The sequence below is a fragment of the Lingula anatina genome, chromosome 2 (assembly GCF_051362555.1).
Source record: "Lingula anatina isolate TDL-2025a chromosome 2, LinAna3.0, whole genome shotgun sequence".
NCBI classification, from domain to species: Eukaryota; Metazoa; Brachiopoda; class Lingulata; order Lingulida; family Lingulidae; genus Lingula; species Lingula anatina.
The window spans coordinates 18,424,050-18,451,596 of record NC_141768.1 but is presented as its reverse complement, the minus strand read 5'-3'; the positions used below and the strand labels follow the sequence as shown (position 1 = coordinate 18,451,596).

Genomic DNA, 27,547 nt, shown 5'->3' with positions numbered 1-27,547 from the left:
TTGTCAAGGACAAGACTGGTTGTGGTGTCCCTTTTTTTTTTTTTTTTTGGGGGGGGGGTGGTTCCATTCGAATGCGCTTACTCCAGCTGGTGGTACAATATCAGGAGGCGGTATCGCCTCTCTGATCCTCTAGTTACCTTATCTTTTCAATGAGGGAAATTCTGAATTTTAGAGATAAAGTATTCTCTAAGTAATAAATTCTTGAAATTATAACATTAGCATTGAGTGGTAGCAAATTAAGAAAACTAAAAGGCAGACCACCTTGTATTTCTATTCTGTACAGTAAATGCACCACAAATGCTACATATTTTTCATTGATTCCAAAATTACATATCTGAAAGATTTTTCCCTATTAAAAAGATCAAGTCATTACTGTATTTACATGTATTTATGTTCTCAATGCCTTTACCAGTAGGTCTGCCTACTAGTATACATGACATCAACTTTCATCTTTTTCTTATATTAAATATTGGACTGATTAAACACAATATACATCTGAGGTGCATTGTGAGTCCAAGATTGAAACCACTGTATCAAAGTAATTTGAATCTGCCTGAACAAAATTCATTGCCACCTCTATGCTTTTAACATGGCATACTTTTGGTGGTGGTTATTTGTAAAAAAAATCTTCACATCAACAAATGGATTTCCCCATTTTGTATATGTATGTACTGGTTTGCGTATATATTTATGTTATGGGTGCATCTTGATAGTCTGAAGGTTCATTGGTCCGAAGGTTCATTGGTCCAAAAAATGGTAATCAGGGGTTCATTGGCCCGAAGGTTCTATGATGAACATTACTACACACACAAAGAGACTAGTAGGAGCATTTTACATTTAAAGTAAATAGGAACAATAATATTGTTCTAAAATTTACAACACCCCTTCCTGACTTAGATGATGTGACAAAGAAAAAAGAGAAGTCCACATTTTCTTTATTCCCAAATATACTATAAGAAAATATTTACAATGAATTCGACAGTTATTAACTGTGAACTAGCAACATTACCTGTGTGTAAACACACACCAACCACTGGGTACATATATATATAACAATACAATAAAATATTTCTGTTTTAGATAAATTCTGTATAGTTTATTATTATCAATTGATCTCTCTCTTTCTGAACAAAGATGACATTTGTAGTGCAATGTATCTGTAACTGAGCTAATTTTAAATGGATTCACTGACTGGGTTTTTTTACATCAAATAATTTAAATATTTGATAAAACACTGTTATCATATAATGTGGTCAGGAATGGTCACGGTGGTTACTTTTTATTTAAGTACATAAAACATAATGCATAGGGATTTTGTTTCAGTCTTGGCATGTAGATCTGTACAATTTAGAAATAAAAGACAAAACCTTCCGATACAAGTCTTGTTAATTATGGCATACTCTTCATGCCCTTGTATCTTATAGACACATCAATGTTGATATTATTAAACCCCCCTGTCCATTCCATTAAATATCAGTCTTTGCATTTACATATGGTTTCTTAAGCCACATTCACAACCAAAGTTGATCAGCAGACTAAGAGCGCATTCTCAACGAGTTAAGCCAGGCTTTACAAAGCCGGTGACCTAAAAATGGTGGACGTACATGAAAGAAAAACCGCCTAATCTTTTAATAGTCTCTCCGCCTCCCCACACGTCGTCCCTGCGGGGTACAGTAATTAAATCTCGGCTCCGTTCGCCATGCGGAAGCTACCTGAGAAATATTAAGTGCGCATGCTCATCAGTTATACTCGTGGTGAAGAAACCATGGCGGCTGAAGGCGATCGAAGGAAAAAAGCTCTTCTGTTCTATTATCTTTGAAAACAGAGACGAAAAAGGAATAATTTGGCCCGTAGAACAGCAATGAATCGACTATCTACGGAGATAATATCACCAGAGATATTCACGGAAATATTAATGTTCGGAGCCGAGATTTAATTACTGTACCCCGCAGGGACGACGTGTGGGGAGGCGTGTGAGAGGCGGAGAGACTATTAAAAGATTAGGCGGTTTTTCTTTCATGTACGTCCGCCATTTTTAGGTCACCGGCTTTGTAAAGCCTGGCTTAATTCGTTGAGAATGCGCTCTAACAGATCCGCAGATCAAATATGGCTGACCTTCTTGAAAGTTTACCATGCTATCCCCACAGGGAATCTATTCAGTGTCTACTAGGGGAGCTTTCAAGTTGGTCGGCCACATTTGACCTGTGAATATGTTAGTCAGCAGATCAGCTTGTTCCGAATGTGCCCATAAATTACATACTAAAGCTTATTTACAAAATCTTATATTATGGTGAAAGAACATTATAAGCAATTTACCTCTCTTGGCTTATCTATTCTAGTTTTATTCATTAACATAGTGGTTACCTATAAAATAGTTTTTAGTAAATATTGAAAATAATTTAATTTGTCTGAAAACCATGAATGTATCTTTTTTTCACAAATATAAAAAATTTTGATCTCAAATTTTAGCTGCTTGGCTTGAATAATAATGGAGTAATCCCAGACACCTGCTTTAAAAGGCATTGTAATTTTACCTTTACAAAGTATATTTTCATGGGTGAAACAAATTTTTAGATGACATTTTTTTGACAGTATTGTCAGAGAGCAAAACTACATTATTTGTTTCATCAACAATGCCTTTTGAACAACAAAAAAAAATGTTTCAAGGCCAAAATTACAATAAATGATCTATAATAATTCTTTATTGCACTGGGTTCTTAAATTTTCACTACATAATTCCATTCTTAACCAATCACACAAATGTCTTTGAATTGGCCATGCAGCTCACAGGGCACAATAAAAGCGCCACTCTCTTCTACTTGTCTCCTCCATTCCAGTCTCAAACTCAATACTTAGGCCAGAGAAAATTGATGAACTGCTTAACAAGTGGCAAATCTCTGTGAACCTGGTCAATATTTTAAACACAACATTAAATGAGCGCAGTAAACAAACTTCAGGGTCAGTTTACTTTTCTTCAATTTTATTTTATGGGTAGAAAATGTCAAATCCACAAAGTGGGCAATTTTTGAGCATAACAACATTATTCTTGAATTCAATTGTACATTTTTCCTGTTTAAACCAATACAAAATGCATTTCTCCATTTAAAAAAAAAAGTAAAAAAAATCCTCACAATTAGGGTCTTTCATGCTCATTAACTTATCAATTTTGCCTGGCCTAAGTCTGTCTTCAGGGATTACTAAACTTGTCACTTAGCAGGGAATATTTTTTTATGTGTGTGTATCTGTATTTTGTTACTCCATTTATCCTGATAATTTTTGTGGATGATCAGGGAGAATGTAGTGATTTTTTTTAAATGTAAATTTCCTAGAATTTCAAGGTAATTGAAGTGACTGTGGTTGTAAATCCTTCGTCTATCCTGGTAATTTTCCTGGAGGTTCTGGGAGGTTGTTGTGTGTGAAGCCATCTCCATGCATCTCTGGCTGGTATGTCAACAACACTACCATTACCCAGAAGTGAAGAATTAACTAAAAAATAGGAAAATGCTCACTGTAAAATACTATGCATGAGCTCTTGGCTTTTCTACTTTGCTTTCTTTGGGAACATTTTAATTGTACATCTTAATAAAACAATTCATCTTGCCTTCTGTTTTCAGCCAAAAATATTTCAAGGAAAGAAAAACTTACCATATAAACAATCACAAAAACTCTTGCTATTGGATATCTCCTTAAGAACACTCCTAGTCTGACACTGAAATTGAAGATAGATTTGTCAGCATAGATTTACCTTCTGTCAACTTGTACATTCTAAAAAACTTATTTAATACAATAACCTGTTTAAGTTTTATCTTTTAGACCTTGAACTAAAAAAGATAAAAATAAATAAATAAAATGTCTTCTTAATTATTCGATTATGAAGCAATAATGTAGTCATGACATACTGTTCCCCTGGGTAAAGAGGGTGCATATGGGAACAAATGCTACCAGTCACTTCTTCCCAAGCTCTTTACCCCTGGAAGTTGGGCTGACGAATGTTTGCTTTTGCTAAGGGTCAATTCACAAAAAAGTGAACTTTGAGCGAGTCACATCAGTGATGTGTATAATTATGTATAATTTGCACAACTATTTTCAATTACTGATGATTTCTTTCATATTAGATGGTGCTAGAACAGAAAGCAGAGAAAACTAAAAAAAGCACTTATAGAGCGCAGATCTCCACCAAGGCAAGTCAATTTTCATTAATAATATTATAAATTAATTATTAATCAAATCATATTTATGGAGTCAAGTTATGTGTGAAATTTTACTGTCACAAAATAAATAAAGTTGGCAAAAGGTGTTCAAGGCATATATTACAAGAGGGTGGCAGTGTATTATTTGACATACCTACCAAAAGAAAGGTACTCACATTTCACAGAAAATTACCCCTATATTGCCATGATAACATAGCATCTATAGGTATGTATTTGATAGATGCCAAAGTCAATGATAAGTGGCATACCAAATGCAGGTCATGCTGTAATTGATTGTGCTGCAGTGGGCAGAAGTGTTATTATATCACGTGTGACAGGACAGGTGGAGGTAATGGCACAAGCGTAACAGGATGGATAGAGGAGATAGAAGCAAACAAAGCATGTGCAATGCTGCATTTTACTGATTTAAATTGATGAAAGTGGTAATTAATTTGCACCTTGGCTCATTTCTGGCCTTTTTTTCAAAATCTTACCAGGGAACCAAATAGATGACCTCCAAGAAAATGCAAATAGAGTGCAATGTGTGTGTCACAATCACGAATCAAGTGTTAACTCTTTTGAGGAATGACAAATGAAAAATTTTGCACTTATTTAGCTATAGTAAACTAACAGAAATATTTCACAAAGAGTATGAGCCATGTTACCTAAACTTGTCAATGCTGTTGTATGCCTTCTTGACATTTCTCGCCACATTATTGTCTGCAGGGCTCTCTCTCATGAAGGAAGGGATTCTCTGTCTGCCTGCATAAGCATATTGGATAACAATACCATAATTACGTTATTCAGGTAATTCTTTCTTTTCAAATATATCTTCTGACTCCCTACCAACGTATTTCAAAATCATGAGGATATAGATGTAAATATTTTAGACAAAAAAAAGTAAAATTGAAATTTTTTATAGAGAACATCACAATTACATTCATTATTTTACCACTGAAAGTAATAACAATGACAATAAAGGGCTCTACCTTCATTCTTGTTAATAAAAAATCAATTTGAATAAGTGTCAGATGCAATAATTTTCAGGATGATTAAACATGCTACCTGCATTGAAGAAAAGGATGGTTTAATTCTATGGCGCCATAATTTTTCATTAATAATGACAATGATGTGAATGCAACCTACTCTCATCGTCATCATGTACTGCCACATGTGTGCTCATGGCTCTGATGGCAGCTGACTGAGCCTCTTTATACTGACCCTGTCAAAAGATAATTAAAAACTTTGAACGAGGATTTCACGATGATTAATGTCAAATGTCACAATTAAATTATTAAAACAATTCATTTTTTTAAAGGATGCAACATGCATGTATTTCATTTCAAATAGATAATAAAAAATCAACCAAAAAACTTTAAGACTGGTCAAGAAAGTATTCCTAACCTCCATCCTTTCAAGTTGCAACACTAGGGAGTTTTTCTCGGTACTGAGAGCTTCAATCATGGTCTGTTTCTGTATCAGACTCTCTGTCAGAGCATGGAGACGGCCTTCTAGCTCACTCTCACTAGTAGAACTAAGGCTTTTGGTTGTCAGCTACAGAAAAAGAGAAAAGAATTATAGGTAAAATATCTCTTCCACCAAGCACAATAACCATTAGAAAATATTTGGATTAGAGTACCTGACAACAGATAGAGGGCAGCACTTGTATCTCAATAGAGAACTATGTTGTCAACTGTTAAGAGGACATTCAAGCAAAATTTTTTCTATACCACACAATTTTATAGAATATTTTGGTTTGAACAAAAAAGAAGAAAAAGTGAACAAGTGATACCCCTGATGCTGTTATATAAAGCACATGACAAAATAGCTATGATATTGAATAGCTAAAAGATGATAACTTAACGTTGTGACAAAATAATTTTCCATTGCATATTTGGCAGTAGTAATGCTAAGAAATATCTGCTGAGGTTTGGTCAATTGCTGAGGCCAATGCCCAGTTTTTGTTCCTACAAAAATCATTGTTTATGACTGCTAACAGTAATTTCATAATATTTGTTAAAATAACACTACCTGGTTGCGTAATTTCTCAATATCTGCCTCTCTGTCTTGTAGCCTACTTTGTAGGCTAGTCTTCTGTTTATATAACTCTTCATGGGTGTACTGGAGCTCCTTGATTAAAAAAAAAAAAAAATTAAGCCTTTCATATGTCACAATACCTCATATATGACAGTCACCCCCAAAAATTTTTGTTGAAATATTTATTCACCCAACAGACAAATTGTTGTTTTGTTTTACATTCACTTCCAACATTTTCATCTTACATTGGTTTATTTGTATAAATCTGAAAATATGGTGATTTCACAGCATTATCAAAAGACACTCAGCTGTTACTCTTTAGAAATAATTTCAATTAATGTTTCAATCTTTTGACTATTCCCCATGGAGCCCATGTAACTTCATTTTTCACTCTAGGTACAAATCTAACTCCTGGTCACCTGTTTTTGTTTTAAAATCTCCTGCTCTGCATCCTCCCTCCTCCTGGTCTCCTCCCGACGTTGTTCCTCCAGAGATCTGATCTGCTCCTGGGCCGTGTCACTCTCATTCTGAAGCTGTGTCTCCAGATCCTGAATCAAATATAATTAAACATATTGACAATTATAAGTGAACATCCTCCAGAGATCTGATCCGATCCCTGGTCTTGTCACTCTCATTCTGGAGATATGTTTCCAGATTGTGAATCAAAGACTATAAAATATGTAGACATTTATATGTGAACACCCTCCAGGGACCTGATCTGCTCTATTACAATAATTAAATTGTATGCATTACCTGTAATTCTGCTCTTAAGTTGTCTACTGTCATTTTTGATTGCTGCAGCTCCTCCTTCAAAATGTCTCTCTCTTGCTTAAGTTCCTCAGTCTCTACACTAGATACTGCATCAGCATCTGCCATGCCAGAGCCTTCCTTTAGGGTGGCTATAAGTCGGTCTTTTGACTGGAAAAAAAAGCATCAAGTTTTCAAATGTTGTAAGAAGTCAGTCTCTAAACCACAAAAGAACAGAAAAGAGATTTTTCGGTATATTTATTCTCTGTTCAAGAGTGCAAAATGATGGTTGGTAGTTGATATTTAATCTATTAGAGGGAACCAAAAGGTATTGTTATGGTTGTAAGCTAGTAGTCAGATTGGAGAAAAAAGCATGTAAAATTCTTGAGGATAGGTACAAGTCTTCAGATTGGAAAATGGGGGCCCATAAATAATTGTCTGCTGCTTATTACTCCTCAACTTTCAACATGTTAAATGTTAATGCTGTGGTTTTAAGGGATAACATATCAAAATCATTTCAACAATCAATCGATACCTTATCCTTTTTAATCTGATTTAATCTAATCCTCATGCTTTCTAGCCCCCCCTCCACTCCATAACAAAGACGGTGCATGTGGGACTAGAATGACTATCTCCCAGTCCCCCAGGAGAATAGTGATACACTTAAATGATTCCAGAAAATGGCTAGCTTTAGATTTTCAGACATCTCATCTGAACACAAATTGGGACAAAAGTCTTGCAGACATCAAATGTCCACAATCAATGCAAGTGGACACTGGAACCAGATTTAGGAAACTGAATTCCATGCAGACATGCCACAGCTGTCTGATCTGGACAGGGGTTATGCCATTAGCACAGTGTCATGGTTTAGGCGGGCATAAGTGGTGATTTCCAGACAGAACTAATGATGATTGGTGGATATCTGACAGCCAGCAAAAGAGAGATGAAGTCCTTAGAACAGCTAAGCCAGAAGTACAATGCCAGTTCCCATACTGCCAGGATAACAAAGGCACACCTGCAGCAGGAGCAGAAGCAGACTCTTCTGTGGCCATGCCTGGAATGAACTGGGCAGACAACTTTAAAATAACTGCCAGCCACAGCTTACCACTGTCATAGAGTTAAGAGCTGCAATGGTGGAGGAATGGAGAAGAATGCCTTGGGTCCCCATTTGAGGTCTCATACAGTCCATGAAGAGGAGGGCACCTGTCTGTATTGCAGCGAGCTGCAGGGGAGGGCACAAACATTACTGAACAATATGCTACCCTTTAGGCAGCACTATGATATGTTAAAGTATATTACAACCATAGACATAACATAACTTGCATTTCTTCTTGGCGAGTTTATAAATTATCTGAGATGAAAACCAGCAGCAAAAATGAGTACTGGATCTATACAGAATAAAAGCTTGAAATACATACCAGCGGTTTTCTACCACCATTAAATAATATAATTGTGGTATCATAACATTCTTCTAAAAATCAATAGGCTCCAAAGCACATCATGTATTCAATTAGTCTAGATATTTTATTCACACCCACTTACTTCAGGTAGAATATCCAAAAGGTTAATTTTAATAAATCTTGTTGGTCTTTCTATGATTTAATGTTATCCATTAGAATATTAAAACAATTCATTTAGCTTACAACAACAGTTAAATTCACTTGCTTCAAGTTGCTTGTCTAGTTGCCATTTCTGGACGATGAAGAAGTACAAGTTAAAACCTGATGTAAATGCATCTCAGTTAAAACTGAAGGGAACTGGACTACTAAGTGAAAACTGACATGAACAGTTCTAGGACAAACTGAAGGGAACTGGGACTAAGTGAAAACTGATGTGAACAGTTCTAGTATAACACTGAAGAGAACAAGTTAAAGTAAAACTAAAAAGAAAACTTCTCATATAAAAGTGATGAGAGCAGGTTATAGTTGAAACTGATAAGAAAAATTCCAAGATAAAAGTAATGAGTGCAGGCCATAGTTAAAACTGAAGAGAAGTCACATGAAATAGGTACATAATTCCAATGTTTCATAAAATATTTACTGAGAAAATGAAAAAAATTGATACCTGCAGTATTCTTGTTGCTTTATCCTTGTAATCTGCCAATTCCTGTTTGCTGGCATCCAGGTTTGTCTTGGCCGATTTCATTTGGTTGGACATCTCATTAGCTCGAGCTGAAAAATAAGGATCTTTATCTTACTGACAGATGATGGAAAACAGCTGAGACATTTGACAGCAACTGATTGCCTTACTCAATTTTTTAATGGCAACTGTAATATCAAACACACATTATGCATATACATCCAGAGATACAAAAATTCATTTTTATAAAGAAAACTTACCTTTCTCCTCTGATAACTTCTTTTGTGTATCTCTCAGCTGTGCTGCCAGACTTTGCTGTTCGGCTTCTAATTTGCTTTGTCTTTGCATTGCCTCTTGCTATACACAGATAAAACACATTTTAATTTGATGTTGTTCATTTACAACTCCAACTATTTTTTTACAACTATTTTTGTCTAAATTACAAATCTGCCCATAAATAAATATTTTGATACATTTTTATTAAAATAAGATTTAAAATTATTAAATATGTTTATTTTCTTCTACTACCTTTGACAAAGGTGAATTTTAATTGCTTAAAGAAGTTTTAATTGCTTTAGCACATTCTGGTTCTACAAACCTGTGCATTTTTATATGCATCCTGTTCTCTCCTTAGTGCTGCCTCAGCTTCTGCTAGTTTTTCTTTTAGAGATTCCAAAGCTTGGCTCTGCACACCACTCATACTGCTCTGGTCTTGAAGAATCCTGGAAAAACGTTAAAATCATTGAAACTTTGAAATATGACCTTACAGTTATAAAAGTCAATTATTAAAACAATTCAGCTTTGATATCACTTGTATTAAAAGAAAATGGCTTTTAATTAAACTTCTAAAAAAATATTACATCAACCTTTCTTAACATTATAACCATTAGTAAGGAAATGCCAAATCCCATCATTGACATAAGTATAAAAATAAAAAAGGTCCTCCTTCAACTAAACAATGTAGCAAATATGGTACCTGTTTTTCTCTGAATTCAACTCTCCCAGCAATTTCTTTTTGCTTTCTAGTCCCTTTTCTGCCTCTTCATATCTCACCCGTAGCACCCCAAGCTGAGAATCTTTTGCTGCCAATGCTTCCTGTAGATCACTCTCCCTAGACCTCAGCTCTCTTATTAACTGATCACTTTGTGACATGTTTGCATTGTTCTGATCCAGCTGTCTTCTGACACTGTCCAGTTCTAGAAACAATGAAAAACGACATGAGCCAAATATCTATAAGGCTATTATAATCAGGGTATTAAAGTTGGCTAGTGTTATATAAAACTTAATTTTTTTCACAGGCTCTGTGCCTCCTTAGGTGGGAAACTGCCACAGGGTAGTGACCTATAGTGCAGACTGTAAAAGCATCATTACTTATATGACAATTCAAAATGGTTTTCATCATTATTCATATGAAAATATGATTTTCATTTCCAATATCTGGAACAAGATAGAAGCATAAGAAAAGTGTGGCAGGTGTTGTGGTCAGGCCTTCTTGCTGCAAAACAATATAAACAAGGTTTAATAGGCTTTAACTAACTGATAAATAATAATATTAAATAGCAGATGGTTTTTATAATCTCCAGTTACAGTATAGCAAAAATACAATTTGTCACAAATCATAGTGGTACCCCATACTAATGGAAAAAACTAAAGAAATGATTTTTATACTGGGTTTTCATTGGATAGATCATGCTCCGTGCAGTATATTTTATCAGATTCACTATACATGATGCCATACTGTTACTGAGTTACTTATTTTGCATTGCTGAAAACATAATAAGCCCTTATCTGACACCTTGAAGAGTGCCTTTAAGATGAGTACTACTATAATTATCTACTCATCTCGAACATATAATTTACTTGCATTTTCAATACCTGTAAATCAATGCATCAATAATCCATATAAATATCACAGCTTTCCATATTTTATTTATGTAAAAAAGAGTGAAAAATTGCTCGCTACTTCTCAACTTTATTACAAGTGCAATGTTCTCATTATTCCAAAACACATGGGCTGGGGCTGATATATATTCCACAGACTAACAACATTACACAAAGCCCTGTACTGACCAGACTGAGCTGCTTTGGCTCTCTGTATCACAGATGCAACTTCATGGTTAAGAGAAGCCACTTCGTTCTTTAACAACTTGTTTTCCAACTCCAGTGAAGACATCTGCTGTGATTGGCCATCCTCCTGGTTGCTATGGTAACCACTACTAGACTCCGCATGGTTGCTTGCTGCCTCGTCATGGTTTTCACCCATGGAGTTGTCTACACTTTCCCTGTCTGAGTCAGCTGCTCCTGAAGAAGAAATAAAACCCAAGTCAGAACACTCTTTAGAACAAGAATTTACTTTTGATACAGAAACTACACATCTTTGACTACATGGGCTCTTTAATATTCTAATTCTCATCACATTGATCCTGAAAATATTCCACGTCAGAACAAACAAATATCACAGTATACACAATACAGATTCATTTATGATGCCTGAAATGTTTTCTCTACTAACTCTGATCACTTGTTGTCTTACTTTACTAAATTATGAGACTCTAAATATGATCTCACCTAGCAAGTGATCAAACAGGGCTTTCATAGATACCATGTTGTTTATGAACTCCCTTTTACCCATTACAATTGCTTCAGTCTATGCCTGTGAACGCAAGATATCCTCTGACAAGCCACAGATGCAATACACTTGCTATAGTTGAACTTAATGAAATATTTAACAGTGCCTGCATTTGCTAATCTGTTATTCTTGAAAAACGTAGCATTCTGGATTTATTTGCACTCATTATATCACCATATATATTGTTTAAACAATGCTGATGTTGACTGTCACTTTGTTGTGTTATCTCATTCAATATTTCAATTGTTTTTGATTTTATCAAATTGGGGTTCCTATAAAATTTATCAATTGATAAAAACCTTTCTTTTGTTTTGGTCTTTAAATGGTCAATCTTTAAATAAATAGTCATAAATAATTTAAGAGGACACAATAATTATTGACTAAGTTACAGGTCAAGTACAAAAAGCTGTATTTAATCTGAAAATTTAAGTCATTATTCAATATACTGCAAAGCCAGTTGTGAACATTAATGCACTGAAGTATCATAAATTGTAAAAATATTGAGATTAACACCTCTTTCAGATGGAAAGCATACAATAAAATAGTCTAAAATGCATAAGTTCATGCAAGAGCATTGATATTTTTGACATACATGACTTTTATCAAGATTAAATGTTGCATGTCTCAATACAAATTTCAATAAAATTAATATTTAAAATCATCAAGCGCTGGGAAATGTTAGACAACTTTGAGGCATTTGTTATTACACCTTCCTCAAATAAGTTTTATTTTCATCAGAGGTCAAAGGGAGGATTTTTTATTCCAAAAATTGTTTTTGGCCATGATTATTTAAACCTTTCAGATATTAGTACTAGTAAAGACTTTGATTATAAAACACTTTACTTGTTAAAATACTTAGAAAGGTAAAAAGGTAACCTATGCACTATGTCCTCCCAATTTCCTCAAGGAGTGATACTATGTCAAGCATATTTATGAAAAAATAAGTCTAGATCGCTTCTTAACATTTCTGGTAAGGCACTTTATTTCTCTCCATTTCATCTGAATTCTTTTTAGCAGATCATATCTGCTTTAACATCAAAATATATCTTTCACTGGGGGATGGGGGGTGGGGGTGGTGGTGCTATGTTGAGCTCTGGATTAAAAAAGTAAGATCAATTAAAATGTAAGGGGTCAATCACTTTGCTGAAATTTCGATGTATATGAACCATACAACTTGCACATTAAAATAAAAATCTAAAGCATAAATATTTTACTATTTAAATGTTAATCAAATTAAAAAAAGGTCATAAAAATTGTTATATTAAAAACTTTTAAAATTAAAAGAGCAGACAATCCCAATCAAGAGCCGGAGTTGTTGCTTTTTGAAAATTACCTGTCTTTTCCATGCTAATAACCACAGATCCACTAGCTGCAGTATTACTTCTGGAACTTTTATTAGAAGTAGTAGATGAAATACTAGACTGTCTGGAATGTGTTGGTGGGGGTTTCATGGTCCCTTTATTAGTGCTCTTACTGTCCGTAACAGGCTCGTTGCTATTCAAAAACTCAAACAATTCATCATCTTTGTTTTTCTTAAGCCTGGAAGAAGATCCAGATTTGGTCAGTCCTACTGTTGTAGTTGTAGTGACAGGAGGATTGGTCCGCAATGGTGCAGTTACCCCATAAGAAGTCCCTGCATTTGCTGGTACTCCCGCCTGTCTGTGTGTTCCATTTGTCAAAGCAGCTTCTGTGGGGGGAATATACTGTGACGAAAAGGTTGCAGACGATTTTCCATGGGGAGCCACGTGAAAGGGCAATGTCTGTCCATCAAAATCATTTCCGTTTTTCAGAGCACCGGCAGCACTTTGGTCGACCTTATTCAATAGGTCTTCAGCCTTACTGGCTAGTCCACTCAACCATGACATGGTTGTATGTTAATACGGGGTGCCACACAAAGTCTGGGGAAAAATGCAGACAGTATCATGAATAATAAATATGATGCACAGTTAGTCAAGTTGTGGTAACTTGATTTTAATCAATTATATATCAAATGTATAAAACATGCATAAGACTGTGACTCAATTGTGTTCACCACAGAGAGTCAATCTAATGACACTAACCCTCAGACGTTTTCAATACTATATATGTCATTTAGCAGACTTAACGAATTGGAGAGATAATTAAAAAGGTCAATTTCCAACCAGAAAATTGAAGAAGGCACAATTTTAAAGCTATCTTCTGGACTGAACGAGGGAATAATTTGGTTTATAACTTGGAATGTCAACTTTGTTTTTGTCGTATAACAAAGAAGGAGATGGGTTTTATTGCATTACTGCATGGAATCCGTGCTTGCTTGAGCGCATTCTCAACGAATTAAGCCAGGCTTTACAAAGCCGGTGACCTAAAAATGGCGGACGTACATGAAAGAAAAACCGCCTAATCTTTTAATAGTCTCCCCGCCTCCCCACACGTCGTCCCTGCGGGGTACAGTAATTAAATCGCGTCTCCGTTCGCCATGCGGAAGCTACCTGAGAAATATTAAGTGCGCATGCTCATCAGTTAAACTCGTGGTGAAGAAAGCATATTGCCCAAGGCGATCGAAGGAAAAAAGCTCTTCTGTTCTATTATCTTTGAAAACAGAGACGAAAAAGGAATAATTTGGCCCGTAGAGCAGCAATGAATCGACTATCTACGGAGATAATATCACCAGAGATATTCACGGAAATATTAATGTTCGGAGCCGAGATTTAATTACTGTACCCCGCAGGGACGACGTGTGGGGAGGCGTGTGAGAGGCGGAGAGACTATTAAAAGATTAGGCGGTTTTTCTTTCATGTACGTCCGCCATTTTTAGGTCACCGGCTTTGTAAAGCCTGGCTTAATTCGTTGAGAATGCGCTCCTTGACATGTAACTCAATGGCAAGTAAAAAAAATTAACACAAAATAAAATTAAATGTTTCTTTTTTCAAATAATAAACTACAGAAAAAGTAGAAGTTGCAATACTTTAATGAGCTTTTATATTAACAAAAAGTATATTACTAAAAACTTTCAAATGAAACTGACTGGAATTCAAATTTATATCTTTTGTTTTTTGTTGCCCTGATATTAGGCCTACTGGTATAACTTTTATAACTTTAAAAGGTGCAGTGAATGCAATGCCCTTAAGCAGTTTTCTTATAAACACCACTTGAATGAGACACATACTGCTATAATACATTGTCAATTATCTAACACAACTTAAACGTAATCAAATCCGTGAATTCACAGCAGAGACCTCTTTTGGGTCAGACATTCCAACTTCTAAAAGCACAACCAAAATCAAATGACAAATTTTGTCGTAGGACTCGGAGGAAGCAATATTATTTCTTTGCACATGCTATCACATTGGAATAGTTTAGGGGATGAACACAGCATATACAGATATTACTCACTATAATGTTTTATACACCTTCATACACAAAGACTTAAGTTTTTATTTACCTGACTTTTCAAAGATTTTCTTCATCAAAACATACCAACGAAGACGACGTGGAAGTAGCAGTTTGCGCATGCGCATTATGGCAGCTTAACTTTCCTGTTTACTAGAACACGTGAAATTGCTGGACAACATACAGAGTTTAAAATGCGCGTTGTGGCGCTAATAAGGTAATAAAATAACTTAGTTCGTAGCTTTGTGGGCAAATTTTAAGAAGGACATATATGACTGAAAAGTTAAGTGACCTGGTGTATGAAAAAAAAATGAATGAAATACTGTAGTCAACGCGGATGTCTTTTGTACACTGTAAACAAGAGTACGTACCTGTAAGTATTAAATATAAATTTACTATGAAGTTAGAAACATGTCAGCAACTCTTTCTCGGTATTATACAAAACTTATTCAATTGGTTCCACGCCTCTGGAGAGTATATCATTATACTATGTGTTACTTGAAGGTGGAATTTAGTGATCATTTTTAGGAAATTACTTGATATATATATTATTCTACATAGTAATTATATTGAATGATATATAATATGGGGTAACTAGCCTCTGTTGCTCTGTAAATGTTTTAGATGAAGTATCATGTAATAATGTAAAGAAATCATTTTTTCCAGTGGTGGTAAGGACAGCTGCTATAATATGCTGCAATGTATTATAGAGGGGCATGAAATTGTAGCACTTGCCAATCTGAAACCCAAAGACAAAGGTTTGCACAGAATGTTTGAAACAGACCATTTTACATATACATTTTGTAACTGATGATAACATTAGAAATAGAAGATCTAGGTTTGTAGGTAAGAGTTAATACCAGTTTCAAAACATTACAGTGGTTTGTCTAGTTCAAGATATGCCATGTCTTTGTTCATTTTCTGTAATGTTTTCAAATGTTCAGATGAGCTGGACAGTTACATGTACCAGACAGTGGGTCACCATGCCATAGACCTGTACGCTGATGCCATGGGACTGCCTCTTTATAGGAGAACTATAGAGGGCGGGTCAATTATACAAGGAAAAGACTACTTACCTCATGATGCAGATGAAGTGGAGGATCTTTATTTATTGCTGAAGCAAATAAAGGTAAAGTGGGTATTACTGACCACATAAGATACATGAATGTATAAAGTAATTGTTAGAAAATCTGAAGGGTTTTTTTAAGGTGCAAGTTACTGGATTTTATAAATGAAAAATTAAATGTAGCAACCCTATCATTGCAATTCACTTCAACCATTATTTTCCTGTAGCAATCTTCTAAAATTTGGATTCAGTGAGACTAGTTGTTTATTAAAATGTAAATGAAATTCCAATATGAATAATATCATGTGAAGATTAAAATAACAAGTCACTAGATAAATTTGCTGTATATTTTAAGGACAAGTTATCAGTGGAAGCTGTGTCAGTAGGAGCAATCCTGTCTGATTACCAGAGAGTGAGGGTAGAAAATGTGTAAGTATAGCATCCCAGATACAGTAGTTTACACATTGTTTTAACACCTTTAGGCTAACTAAGACTGGAAATTAATTAACTGATTCCACCAGATTGTCAAAGTGGTGTTGAAGTCTAAGGTTCAAAGTGGGTCACTTTGTAAACTTCAACTGTAGGTGCTACCAGTGAGCATTTAGCTTTCTTATTTACTTCCAGTGTGAACTTGATTATATATTTATACTGTATTCAGAATACTGTGTGATGTAATGTGGCCAACTGGCTATATCACAAGATGCAATCAAGTCTTTTTTTCGGTCAAAATTAATCTTGATGTGAAGACACCTTTCTGTTCACAGTTTGGTTCAATTCCATCTTCCAGGTGTTCAAGGCTGGGCCTAACTTCCCTGGGTTACCTATGGAGACGAGATCAAAAGGAACTACTGAAGGAGATGATAGGCTGCAAGATTAAAGCACAGATCATCAAAGTAGCTACACTAGGTAACTGAAAGTTGTACAGGGAGTTTGAGAATTTTTTTTTTAGTTTTGAAATTTGAAAACTTTCTCAATCTCCTGGTAAGAGAAGTCTGTTTTCATGTCAGATATGATTCTTTCATATTTTTATTCATATTTCTGATTTTAGAAAATTAATATCAATTATAAATATTAATTGTGCCTGTCTATCCACAGGGATTTCTTGTACTCATTTTATCCCAATATTTTTATTGTTGTTATTATTATCATTTTGACAATAAAAATCTTTTTAGGTCTTACTCCTTCAGAGCACTTGGGAAAATCAATTGAAGATATTTACCCCCACATGCTGAAGATGGTAAATCCAACTTACAATGCTTTTTACAATGATCAACATTAAGCCAAGTTAAGTTTATTGCTTTTTATGCTTCTTTTTATGTTTTTTCTTACATCTTGTATGCATGAATTACAATAAGATATTATTGTACACCTCATTTAGATTTGTGATTAGCATTGCAGTTGAATGTTATTTTTTTCCCTAAAAAATCACAAAGTCTTCCAAAACCATTGTAAGGAGATAGAAATAATCTCTTACTTTTTCTATTTCTCACCAGGAGGAGAAGTATGGACTAAATGTCTGTGGGGAGGGGGGAGAATATGAAACCTTCACTCTAGACTGCCCTATGTTTAAAAAGAGGATTGTTATGTAAGTATTGCTGAGTGGAGGAATGATATGATTATTATTATACAAAGTAACAGTTTTTGTGTTGTTATGCTTTTATATGTTTATAACATTGTAGGATAAGGTATTCAACCACAGTAGTTCTGTTACACAATTTATGTATTTTTTGAGAACTACCGATGGATGATGAATTTGATTTTTTAGAGATGAGTCAGAGACTGTTATTCATTCTGATGATGCCTTTGCTCCAGTTGGCTACCTCAATTTTAAAAGTATGCATTTAGAAGATAAACAAGAGGTAAGTAATTTGCATTTTTAACTTAAAGTATGAAGTTCACATTGTAGTGATGCAGCATTTTCTCTTTTTGCTGTATCTAATTCACCTGTAGTAGCATCAGCATAAATAATAAACTGAAATCTGGTACAACCCACATTGTAGTACAAAATAAACACAGTATTGTTTTCAGATCACCATTCTTAATCTGGTTAAATACAAATAAGTATATTTATTTTTAAAGTTTGCAATGATAGAAATGGAATCGTTTTGCCATTCAGGTCTTTACAAATTCTACATTGAAAGAATTACTCAAACTTCCTGTTAAAAGGAGTTCTCAGACACTCCAAGAACTTTTCACTGAGGAAGAACTGGCTGATTTACCAGAGAATTCCAGTTACACACCAACAAGAAAATCTATTACAGAGGGTTATACAGAGTGCATAGCCAGTAATTATGGTATCATTAAACATTTGATATATTTCCCAGATAAAGAAATGTAGGCAGATAACTTTTTATCATGCTGTTCTCTCTTTAAGAACATTGTTTTTAACTAATGCATTCGTTTTTTTTATCAGAGTGCACATATTTCAATCCTCCTGATTAAGCCACCTTTTTTCTTTCTGTTTTGCAGTACCAGTACCATTTTTGGGAAATAAAAATATAAAAAATAAGTTAAGTTCAAAGGAATGCATAGTTTAAACTTATTTTATTATCCCATATAAGACATCCCTTTTTCCTCAATGTAGAGTCAAGTGAAATGGTAACAAAAAGTAAAAGCGGTCATATCTATATAACTGGTGTTAGTGGAAAGAAAGCAGAGCAGAATCAAACTATTGAAGATATCACCTACAAGGCAATGGAAAGGCTAAAAGGTACCAAAGCAGCTACTTGTTTGCAAAGGATCATTTGAAAAACATATTTTTCATTTTTGTTGCTTACAAGTATTAATGTTAGATGACATCATTTTAATAATCTTGTGTTTTTGCAAGCCAAAAGAAATGTATAAAAAGGGCACCTCAAGTAAGATGTTGATTCATCCTGCTTGATACATGCATTAATATAAATATTATTATAAACTTGAACTCACCTTTAACATTTCAGCATTGCTTTCTGAGCATGGTTTTGTGATGAGCGACTTAGTTGTGTTACACCTCTATGTCCAAAACATGCCAGATTTTACCAGGATAAATTCTGTCTACAGAAAATATTTTGATATAAATCCACCTGCAAGGTGAGTACATTCATGAGGACGACTGATACATTTTTAAAAAACTAGATTTACACATGCAGGGTGTGGGTGGCATTCACAGTGAAGCTATCATACTAGGTTGTTCAAAGTAACTCCTCCGGGACTCTGGCCGAATGAAATCAGATTAAAAGTTTAGCGTGCCTCCTCCTGCCTTTGGGTAAAATACAGAAAAGTAGATGATTATATAAGTATATTGGAAACAAGAGGAGACATGTTAATCTGATGGCATTCAGTGAGAGTCCCCATGGAGTTAGTTTTAAGTACCTAGTATGTTAGTATGATTGTGAACGCATCCATAGATAATAAAAGAAATTTTCTCCATTTATATAACTTACTTACCATTTGAAATGAGAATCATTGTTTTATATGGAATACGTTTGAGAGATGCAACTTAATTCTCTTATCACATACCAAATCAACTGCTTGTATACGTAGTGAATGCTGGTACCTTGGCATTGTGTCGTATGATGAAGCTACATGTATATGGTTAATGAAATAGAGGAAATTTGATGTGGGAGAGGGTGTGGGTGGCAATTATATCCTTAGCTCTTTTATCAGAACCCGTGGAATCTACCTAATTTAACCAACATTTTTATAAAAGAAAAATGATGTCTGTAGCTTAGTCTGTTTTTAATGAACCACACTTTGAAATATACAGAAAATGTGAAAAATCTGTTAATATTACTATTATGGCCTTTAGCAATGATCAAGAGAACATGCATGGAATTAAGCATGTAAAAGGGTATAGAATATATATCCAGAATAATAAATTTTTTTTTTTTGGTTAAGGGTCTGTGTTCAAGCTAATCTTCCCCAAGATGTCATCATACAGGTAGACTGTATTGGATACAGAAATGCCTCTGAACCACTGTTAAGACACACAATGCATGTCCAAGGCCTCTCACACTGGGCTCCAGCAAATATAGGGCCCTACAGTCAGTCAGTCAAGGTAAACATACACATTGATTTGGTTATGTCCTTATTAGATACAACTTTATTTTATTTATTTTAGAAAAGTGTAAGACTTTTATATTTCCAGAAATAATACCGAAATTGTTAGACTTTTTTTTTCTTGCTAAATGCAAAGTATTTGCTTTATATCTTTAATGTACTGGTTGAAAGAAAACTACAACTTTTTTGAAAGGAAACAGAAATATAAATAACCTCAGTGCACATACTTTGATGTATTTTCAATTAGTTGGATAAAAGTTCTACTTCTCTTTTACAGCTTGGGAATGATATATATGTTGCTGGTCAAATTCCCCTTGTACCTGCCACCATGCAGGTTATAGATGGCGGGATACTACCCCAGTGTCGCTTGGCTCTCAGACATGTTGAGCGAGTGCTAATAGCCATGGGAGAAGGGCTGCGGTTCTGCAATGTCCGTATGGCTGTATGTTATGTTTCTGATGAGAGATGTATTCCTGTGGCTAAAAGAGAGTGGAATAAAGTTCTTGCAAGAGTTCAGGTACACTGAGAATATGACACTGTTGTATGTTGATCTGTAAATAATGGTTGAATAGTTATTGACATTTTTACGTTTACATTTGCAATTGAATTACAACTTAAAATTTGTGGTCAACATTTTGAAGTATTTTCTTGATTGAATGGATCAAGGCTAAGCATGGAAAGTATACTCTAAGTTGAGAAAAAATAACGAAAGTTAAAATGTTAATCACTTGAAGTTATTCAAAACAGTAAAAAGAAAGTCTTGCACTCTGTCATTGAATTATAAAGCGATTGTGTATCTGTCTGCAGCCAGACTGCCTTGGAAAAGAAGACTTGCCCCCAGTTCTGGCTGTGTATGCTGTGATACCAGCACTACCCAGAGATGTGTTAGTGGAGTGGCAGGTCCAAGCTAATGCAGTGACACAGAACTGGATGTGTGAGGAATTTTATTTATTACATATGTCACCACAAACTTTTGAAAATTGTGCACACAGTGATTCACATAATTTACCAAAAATTGAAAACTTTGCAAAACACACATTTTTGCACTTGATATTTTTGTTTATGGCAGTTTTAATTCTTTTTATTAATGAAGGTCTTGGTTTATTGCCCCAAAATTAATTAATGCTTCTAACAATTATAATAATTTCAGTCGGTAACAATCTTTGACATTAGTTCTAGAATTATATCTTTTAACCAGTAAATCTGTGGATGAAAATAATGGTTGTCATTTAGCTTGTTCATCCGTTTTCTTCTTGTTACCTTTTTGGTGTATTGGAACAATGCTACATCTGCTAAACTAGTGGATTATTCAACATGAAGGATGAGCATGATTTTTAAGCCCCTCAAAAATTCTTAACATCAAGGCAATACTAGTTGAATGTAGATTGCCAAACGTGCCTAATTAAATATTCATGATGCCTAGTGATGTTGCTGATTATTGGTGGGACCCTGAAGGGGAGTGTCATTTTATTCTATCATCAGTGATGTCTTCAGTTGAGGGTAGTAGGAGAAATACTGATTAACAGGCTTCAAAAATCAAAAATCTTGATACAAAATTGAAGCTTGCCAAAGACAAAAATTAAGTTATCTCTGACAAAACCATCTACAACCTGGCTGCTGACAAAGGGCAGGATATGGTAATTATGCCATTATGGTGTTGCCTTTTGTCCTCCATTTATATTTTGGTGCGGACTCTGTTTCATACCCACACATTTGGTCTAAAATTTTTGATAAACATATTGTCGCACAAAACGGATCTAACATTTTTACTATGCCAGCAAGCTGTCAAATCAAAATTATAGTCAAATTGGTGAGTTATTTACTTATGTTTCAGAAAGTATCAAAGTTGTTTTGGGAAATTATTTTTAACTGTTTGTAAAAAATTCACCTGACTGATCTTGCTTTGACATTTTTATATACAGCTAGTAACCTGTGTATTCAGAATATAAAGGTGACAGGTGACAGTTGCTGAGGTGAAAATAGGTGCATCTGGCTGTAAGTCTGTCATGAACGGCTATTTTTAATGGCAATTCTGGTGCAATTAATGGGGTCTCCAAGTGAAATTCTTGCTGATCATAGCCATTTACTTATCATTATTTTCAATTTTTTTCATTTTGCAAGTGCTTAATGTACTGCTCAATGACTGTGTGGTTTTGTTTATCTTAATTTTTGGTCATTGGTGATGATACAAGTTTTTCTAAGGAATGGCATAGATTTTGAAGCAAATGACAGTCACCGTTTTACTATTTTATAAAAACTAAGGTGAGAAAGCTGGGCTCTTTGGCATCTTTGTCATTGAAATCTTTACTGTCTCAGATTTTGAGTCAACTATATGAAGTATTGGTAAAATTGAGTATCTTGGATTTGATTCAGCTATTGGCAACTTTTTGAACTGTTTATGACAAGGAAATGTTCTACTTTTAGCCTCTGGTAACTTATCATTCATGCTAATTCCATCATTTTTCCCTGCATTTTTGATTTATGTACAATATCTGTAAAATCCAAGGCTGATTGGTATGACAGTGTCAAAATTGGTGTGACATCATAAGGATTGGTAGGACATCCTCAGAACATAAACAAGTTTTTCAAAACAATAGCGACTAGTTAAATTTCACCAATTTTTTTTTTTTTTTTTTGTGGAAGTGCATGCAGCTTTGGAAATGTCACAGAAATGAATAATCCCACTGAGAATCGCAAAACTCCTATAAGGTTGTGGTTTTTGAACTATTTCTGCATTGTGACAAATATTGATGTGCTGTGAATAAATTTTGCCAATAAGAATTTGGCTGTGATATTTCAGTCCAATTACCAGCTATACGTAACTGACATTTATTGAAACAATCTGATAAATTGGAGTATAAATGTAACCAGAGGAACTAACAGTAAACTGAATTAAGGACTAGAAATATGATATATATGTATTTACAAGGAACAGAAATCTTTTGAACAGTACTTCATTATATTCTTGTTGAGGAGACATATACATGGTATGATTGGTAGCGTAGTCAACTCCAACAATTAAATGACCTCACATCTCCATAAAAATGTCTGTTATGTCTTTCTGTTTTTATTGCTTGTGCTGTTTTTATGCTATAGGTTTTTTTACGCTTGTGAACTGATTTCAGTTAGCATAGAAATAAAATTAAAATTCCACATTGATTTTAAGCTCAGTTGACAGCAGTGTCAAAGAAATTCTATACTTATTTTGTAATGTTTTCTCCAGGGGGAATTATGCAGATCTGTTAGATAATACAGAGGTGTGTAACTATAAATAAGAATAATAAAAGCTATTTGATATGACTCATTTAAATATATAGATAAAAGGCTGTGAACCAGGAAACAAAATAACTGTTTCTGCAAATTTTAATCACTTGATGATGTGTGGCTACGTACATTGTGACTTCAACATTGCCACTTCTTAGATATGACTATAAAACATATAATCAAACAGTGGCCGAACTGTTATGTTGTTGTTGGGGATGAAAAGTGAAAAGGTAAATTAACCTTTTGCTGCATCCTGTAAGCACCCCTTTACTCATACATTTGTACTTTCATGATGTGATACACAAATGGATGGGAAGGCAATTGATGACCACTGATAGCAGAGAAAAATGACATGGGAATAGTTTCATTTTTTACTTTTATTGCAATGACAATAAAATTACTTTGCTGGGTCTGCATTTGCACTTACATAATCCTGATTTAGTCTGGAAAAAATGCCAAGGACTTCTCTCAAGTTGTGATGCACTTCCATTAAGATGAACCTAAGCTCCATTTTGTAACACAGCCTTATGCATGTCTCGGTGATCAGTGCAGTTGTTCTTTGTGTTAAATATCTGTTTAATTTGATTTGTATGTGGCAAGAGGGATATGATTACAAAAGATGATTTTGTCAGACGGGATGAGAAAGTATACTTGTGTTTTATGGTTTTTGTCTCAGGATGAAGTATTATATAGTTGTGGGCTATAGAGGATAGACAATAATCCCTCAATGCTGCACAAAACAAATTTATTTTGCGTGTGTGAAAACACTCGATAAGTAACATGAACCAAACACTTGGGCTGAATGTGAGAATGAATGGTACTAAAGAAACTGATGAAACAGACTGCATTTTAATCTCAAGTGTGGGCGAGAGTAACATGAGTATAGGCAAAAAGAAAACACATCAAAAACAAAATTAAATTATGAAGGACTGTGATGTTAGGGAAAGTTCTTTTCCTAAACTCTTTTACAGACAACAAACAATTGCAGGTTTTGTCGAGTTTGGCCACAAATGTTTAGGTAATCCTTTCTTGTTATTGGTTTTGCAGCAAGACTTCAGTGGTAACATGTTACCACATATGCATTTAGTCATAACTGATTATTGCCATTGTGTCAGTATGATCAATACTGCTGTGGCATATGTAGCAAAACTAATGGTCTGAGAGATACAATACAGAACACTGTCTAGATCTGCAGCCTGAGATATTCTTGTTGCATGCAATTTTTGGCCAAAATTGAATATAATATGTACTGAAACTCATAGGATGACTGAACAACAAGGCAGAAGTTATCATCCTCTCTCCAGATTGGTTAGAGATGTTTTGATATGGCATTAGAAGTATATAAAAAAAGGAAAGTTTGGCATAGTTGTTTAACAACACATCATGGCAAACCACATCTTCATAGTGTTGTCTGTTTGCACTCATGTACACTGTGCACAGGTCCAATTTTCCTTGGAGGAATAGTCATGTTGAGGAGTCTTAATGAGGTGTGCTTTCCCACTTAAATTGCAATAGCATCATAACTCAACCTTATTTTACCTACTTGCATTTCTTGGGAGTTGATGAAAAGAATGTGATTGTCTTTGTTTAGCTAGTTTAGATAAACAAATTTGGAAGCCTATAAACCTGATTAAATTAAAAGTGCAGCAACACAGTTGCTCTCGCAAATTTTCAAAAATCTATAAAGCCATTTAATATTCAATCCTTGAAGCATGAGCATTAATCTCACAAATCACACATGCATGCCCGTGCGCGCGCGCGCACACACACACACACACACACACACACACACACACACACACACACTGCCCTAGTGATTAAGACAAGTGAGGTTGATGGCCTTGTTAAACATGTATCTTACTGCAGACAGTTATCAGCTGCTTAATATCGATTTCCAAGAATATTAAAAAAACCCATCTGCTTTTTGTGTTTGTGGGCAATTATATTTATAACCTGTAATTATAAACTTATTTGCTAACATTTTTTATGAATCTGTGAATTAAGAGTATTATTTATGTAGAGTTTGTGCATACAACTTGGTCTGTTTAAGCATATTGTGAAGCAATAGAAGTGTTAGATTAATCTATGAATTGATTCAGCATAGCTTTTCTTGTCACTTACGTTTGTGGTCATCTCAATGAACATCAAAAAATAAAACTGCATGCCAATAGCATTATTGAAGTAAGTAATGTTGTGATTATCAAAAATGACAAGCAAAACCATGCATGTTTTGTAAATATTTCAGGCCCTTCATCTTGTTTACCTTTCAATATTGGAAGATTTTGTGATTAATGCGATTGTCTTCTTCTTTCACTGCTAGGTAAATCAGAGACTCTGAATCTGTCTTCCGGGACTGTAACATTAGACTACCAATACTTGCATGACAGCTCGGAGCCTGGGCACTTCTGTGGACGATTGGGTAAGGCACTGCTCAGATTGCTTGTTGGGGGCAAGATGTGGAGGGTTGGACTGGGGTGGGTGGTGGGATTCACACAAATCTGCAAATTAAGTGTTTCTGAACTGGTTTAGAACATTGAAACTGCACTGTGTCCTGAACATAAGCTCATTTTGGAATTCTTGCATTGAAGCAATAAACATTTGATTGCAGGGAGTGACTTGTTCATCATGTACTGTGGGTTCATTTGGATGTAATATATCAACATCGACTACTATGTAAATATCTTGGACAGTTGTGCTGGTTCTGTGCCTCAGTATGCAATGGCTACCCCTATTAATCTCCCCACCACCACACACAAACACGCACACACTTTTCATCCTGGTTGCTTCAGAATGCTGGATAGGTCTAGTGTATGGATAACTAATACATACTTCAGAATTTTTCATAATGTTGTTGGGCAAACTGGCTCCTATGCTGAAAGGACTGTTTTGATCACCTTTCCATGGCATCATTTACTTTTATTATTTTATTATTATATTAATCTGGAAATTGACAAGTTCAATTGTTATTTTGCGGAATAATTTTCATTTGCCCCCTTCTCTGTTGGTTTACTTATGCAGTAATATTCTTTGTGTGTGTTGGTTTCAGACACCCATGGGGTAAAAAATGAGATTCTTTCTAAACTGACAGACCTTTTGAAAGCAGCACTCTGTTGGCACAGAAAGCAGGTGGCAGAGAGAGAGGCATCGTCAGTATATCCTACAAACTTGAACCTGTTTTATAGACATCAACACATTCATTTACAGGACGTGCAGGAAGGTAACATTGAAAATCAGCACATTACAAAAAAAACAGTTAAGCCCACCAGTGTTGAAAAATGTTGTGTCTTTGACCTTCAGAAGAGTTGTAATTTGCACATTGTAAGATCTTACTGAATATCATAAAATGAATAGAGCCAAAATGTCTGTTGATTTGCTTTTGTGTTGATTTTTTCAGCATACAACAGTGCTGCCAAGTCATCGGGGGAAGTGTTGGCAGCTGCATTCATACCAGTTGAAAGGCTTACAGAGCAGACAACGCTTCTTACAATTTGGCATTAATTTTACCAGAGATAACATTTTCCATAATAGACAAGTATGCTTTATGCAAAATTTGGCCTGGAAGATTTTATTAGTTCTGATAGCCTTTTAAAATGAGTTGTACCAAAAACTCTTTAGGTTGGTGCTTTTTATCTTGTAACATTTTATCTTTGGTGCTCTGTATACCCTGCCTATATTATCAAAATAATCATAGTTTGCCCATGCATTGCATACAACTGGAATTAAATTATATGTACAACTTCTAAGTGGCATTCATATTTTCTATTAGCCAAATGTATTACATTATACTGTCTGTTCTTCACGTTTCAGTAAAGTTTTACATAAAAGCAGCCCCAACATTAGTTGGCAAGGGAGATGTGCTGTTGTAAGTGTATTGATATCATATTTGATGTATACAATTTATTTATAAAAAGTTGATCATAGTCTTATATTCTATTTTAGGTAAATTAGATGACACTTCTATAATTGGTATTTCTTGATGGGCAAATGCAATAAATATTGCACAATGTAAAACTGTGGCGTTCGGCTGTACTGTACTGTACTTCTAAGAAAACATTGGAAAAAAGTTATTTTAAAGTGTGTTGTTAGGTAATTTTTGTGAAAATTTTCATTGCTGGAAATCCTGCATAG

General features: G+C 34.7%; 2 protein-coding genes across 4 annotated transcripts; one reads left to right on the top strand and one right to left on the bottom strand.

The window, feature by feature from the left end:
* Window positions 1–918: 918 nt before the first annotated feature.
* LOC106171048 (golgin subfamily A member 5) lies at window positions 919–15,224 on the bottom strand. Of its 2 annotated transcripts, XM_013551142.3 has the most exons (15): window positions 15,104–15,224; window positions 13,016–13,580; window positions 11,124–11,354; window positions 10,030–10,249; window positions 9,652–9,775; window positions 9,314–9,410; window positions 9,039–9,145; window positions 6,981–7,145; window positions 6,647–6,775; window positions 6,222–6,320; window positions 5,595–5,744; window positions 5,337–5,412; window positions 4,856–4,952; window positions 3,646–3,709; window positions 919–3,486 (listed from the first exon to the last, which is right to left on the bottom strand). In XM_013551142.3, the coding sequence occupies exons 2-15, from the start codon at window positions 13,545–13,547 to the stop codon at window positions 3,373–3,375; spliced, it is 2,205 nt and encodes a 734-aa protein (XP_013406596.2). In that variant the 5' UTR covers window positions 13,548–13,580; window positions 15,104–15,224; the 3' UTR covers window positions 919–3,372. The 2 variants fall into 2 exon arrangements, with proteins under 2 accessions (XP_013406596.2, XP_013406597.2); XM_013551143.3 differs by lacking the exons at window positions 13,016–13,580; window positions 15,104–15,224 and adding an exon at window positions 11,622–11,809.
* LOC106171049 (uncharacterized) lies at window positions 15,131–27,435 on the top strand. 2 transcript variants are annotated; one of them, XM_013551144.2, is made up of 17 exons: window positions 15,131–15,268; window positions 15,718–15,809; window positions 15,996–16,180; window positions 16,473–16,546; window positions 16,905–17,023; window positions 17,290–17,354; window positions 17,611–17,702; window positions 17,883–17,976; window positions 18,234–18,402; window positions 18,702–18,827; window positions 19,057–19,186; window positions 19,994–20,153; window positions 20,433–20,672; window positions 20,963–21,089; window positions 25,740–25,838; window positions 26,466–26,636; window positions 26,814–27,435. In XM_013551144.2, exons 1-17 carry the CDS (start codon window positions 15,246–15,248, stop codon window positions 26,915–26,917), a joined length of 2,070 nt encoding a protein of 689 aa, XP_013406598.2. In that variant the 5' UTR covers window positions 15,131–15,245; the 3' UTR covers window positions 26,918–27,435. The 2 variants fall into 2 exon arrangements, with proteins under 2 accessions (XP_013406598.2, XP_086860595.1); XM_087004469.1 differs by having other exon boundaries at window positions 18,234–18,411.
* The last annotated feature ends 112 nt before the right edge of the window (window positions 27,436–27,547 follow it).

Coding starts and splice junctions, on each gene's coding strand:
- LOC106171048 (XM_013551142.3), bottom strand. CDS start 13,547: ATGTCATGGTTGAGTGGACTAGCCAGTAAGGCTGAAGACCTATTGAAT. Junction 6,776..6,980: donor ACTTAAGAGCAGAATTACAG/GTAATGCATACA, acceptor TATTTGATTCAG/GATCTGGAGACACAGCTTCA. Junction 6,321..6,646: donor AGATTTTAAAACAAAAACAG/GTGACCAGGAGT, acceptor TTTTTAATCAAG/GAGCTCCAGTACACCCATGA.
- LOC106171049 (XM_087004469.1), top strand. CDS start 15,246: ATGCGCGTTGTGGCGCTAATAAG. Junction 15,810..15,995: donor TCTGAAACCCAAAGACAAAG/GTTTGCACAGAA, acceptor TCAAATGTTCAG/ATGAGCTGGACAGTTACATG. Junction 17,703..17,882: donor TTTAAAAAGAGGATTGTTAT/GTAAGTATTGCT, acceptor TTGATTTTTTAG/AGATGAGTCAGAGACTGTTA.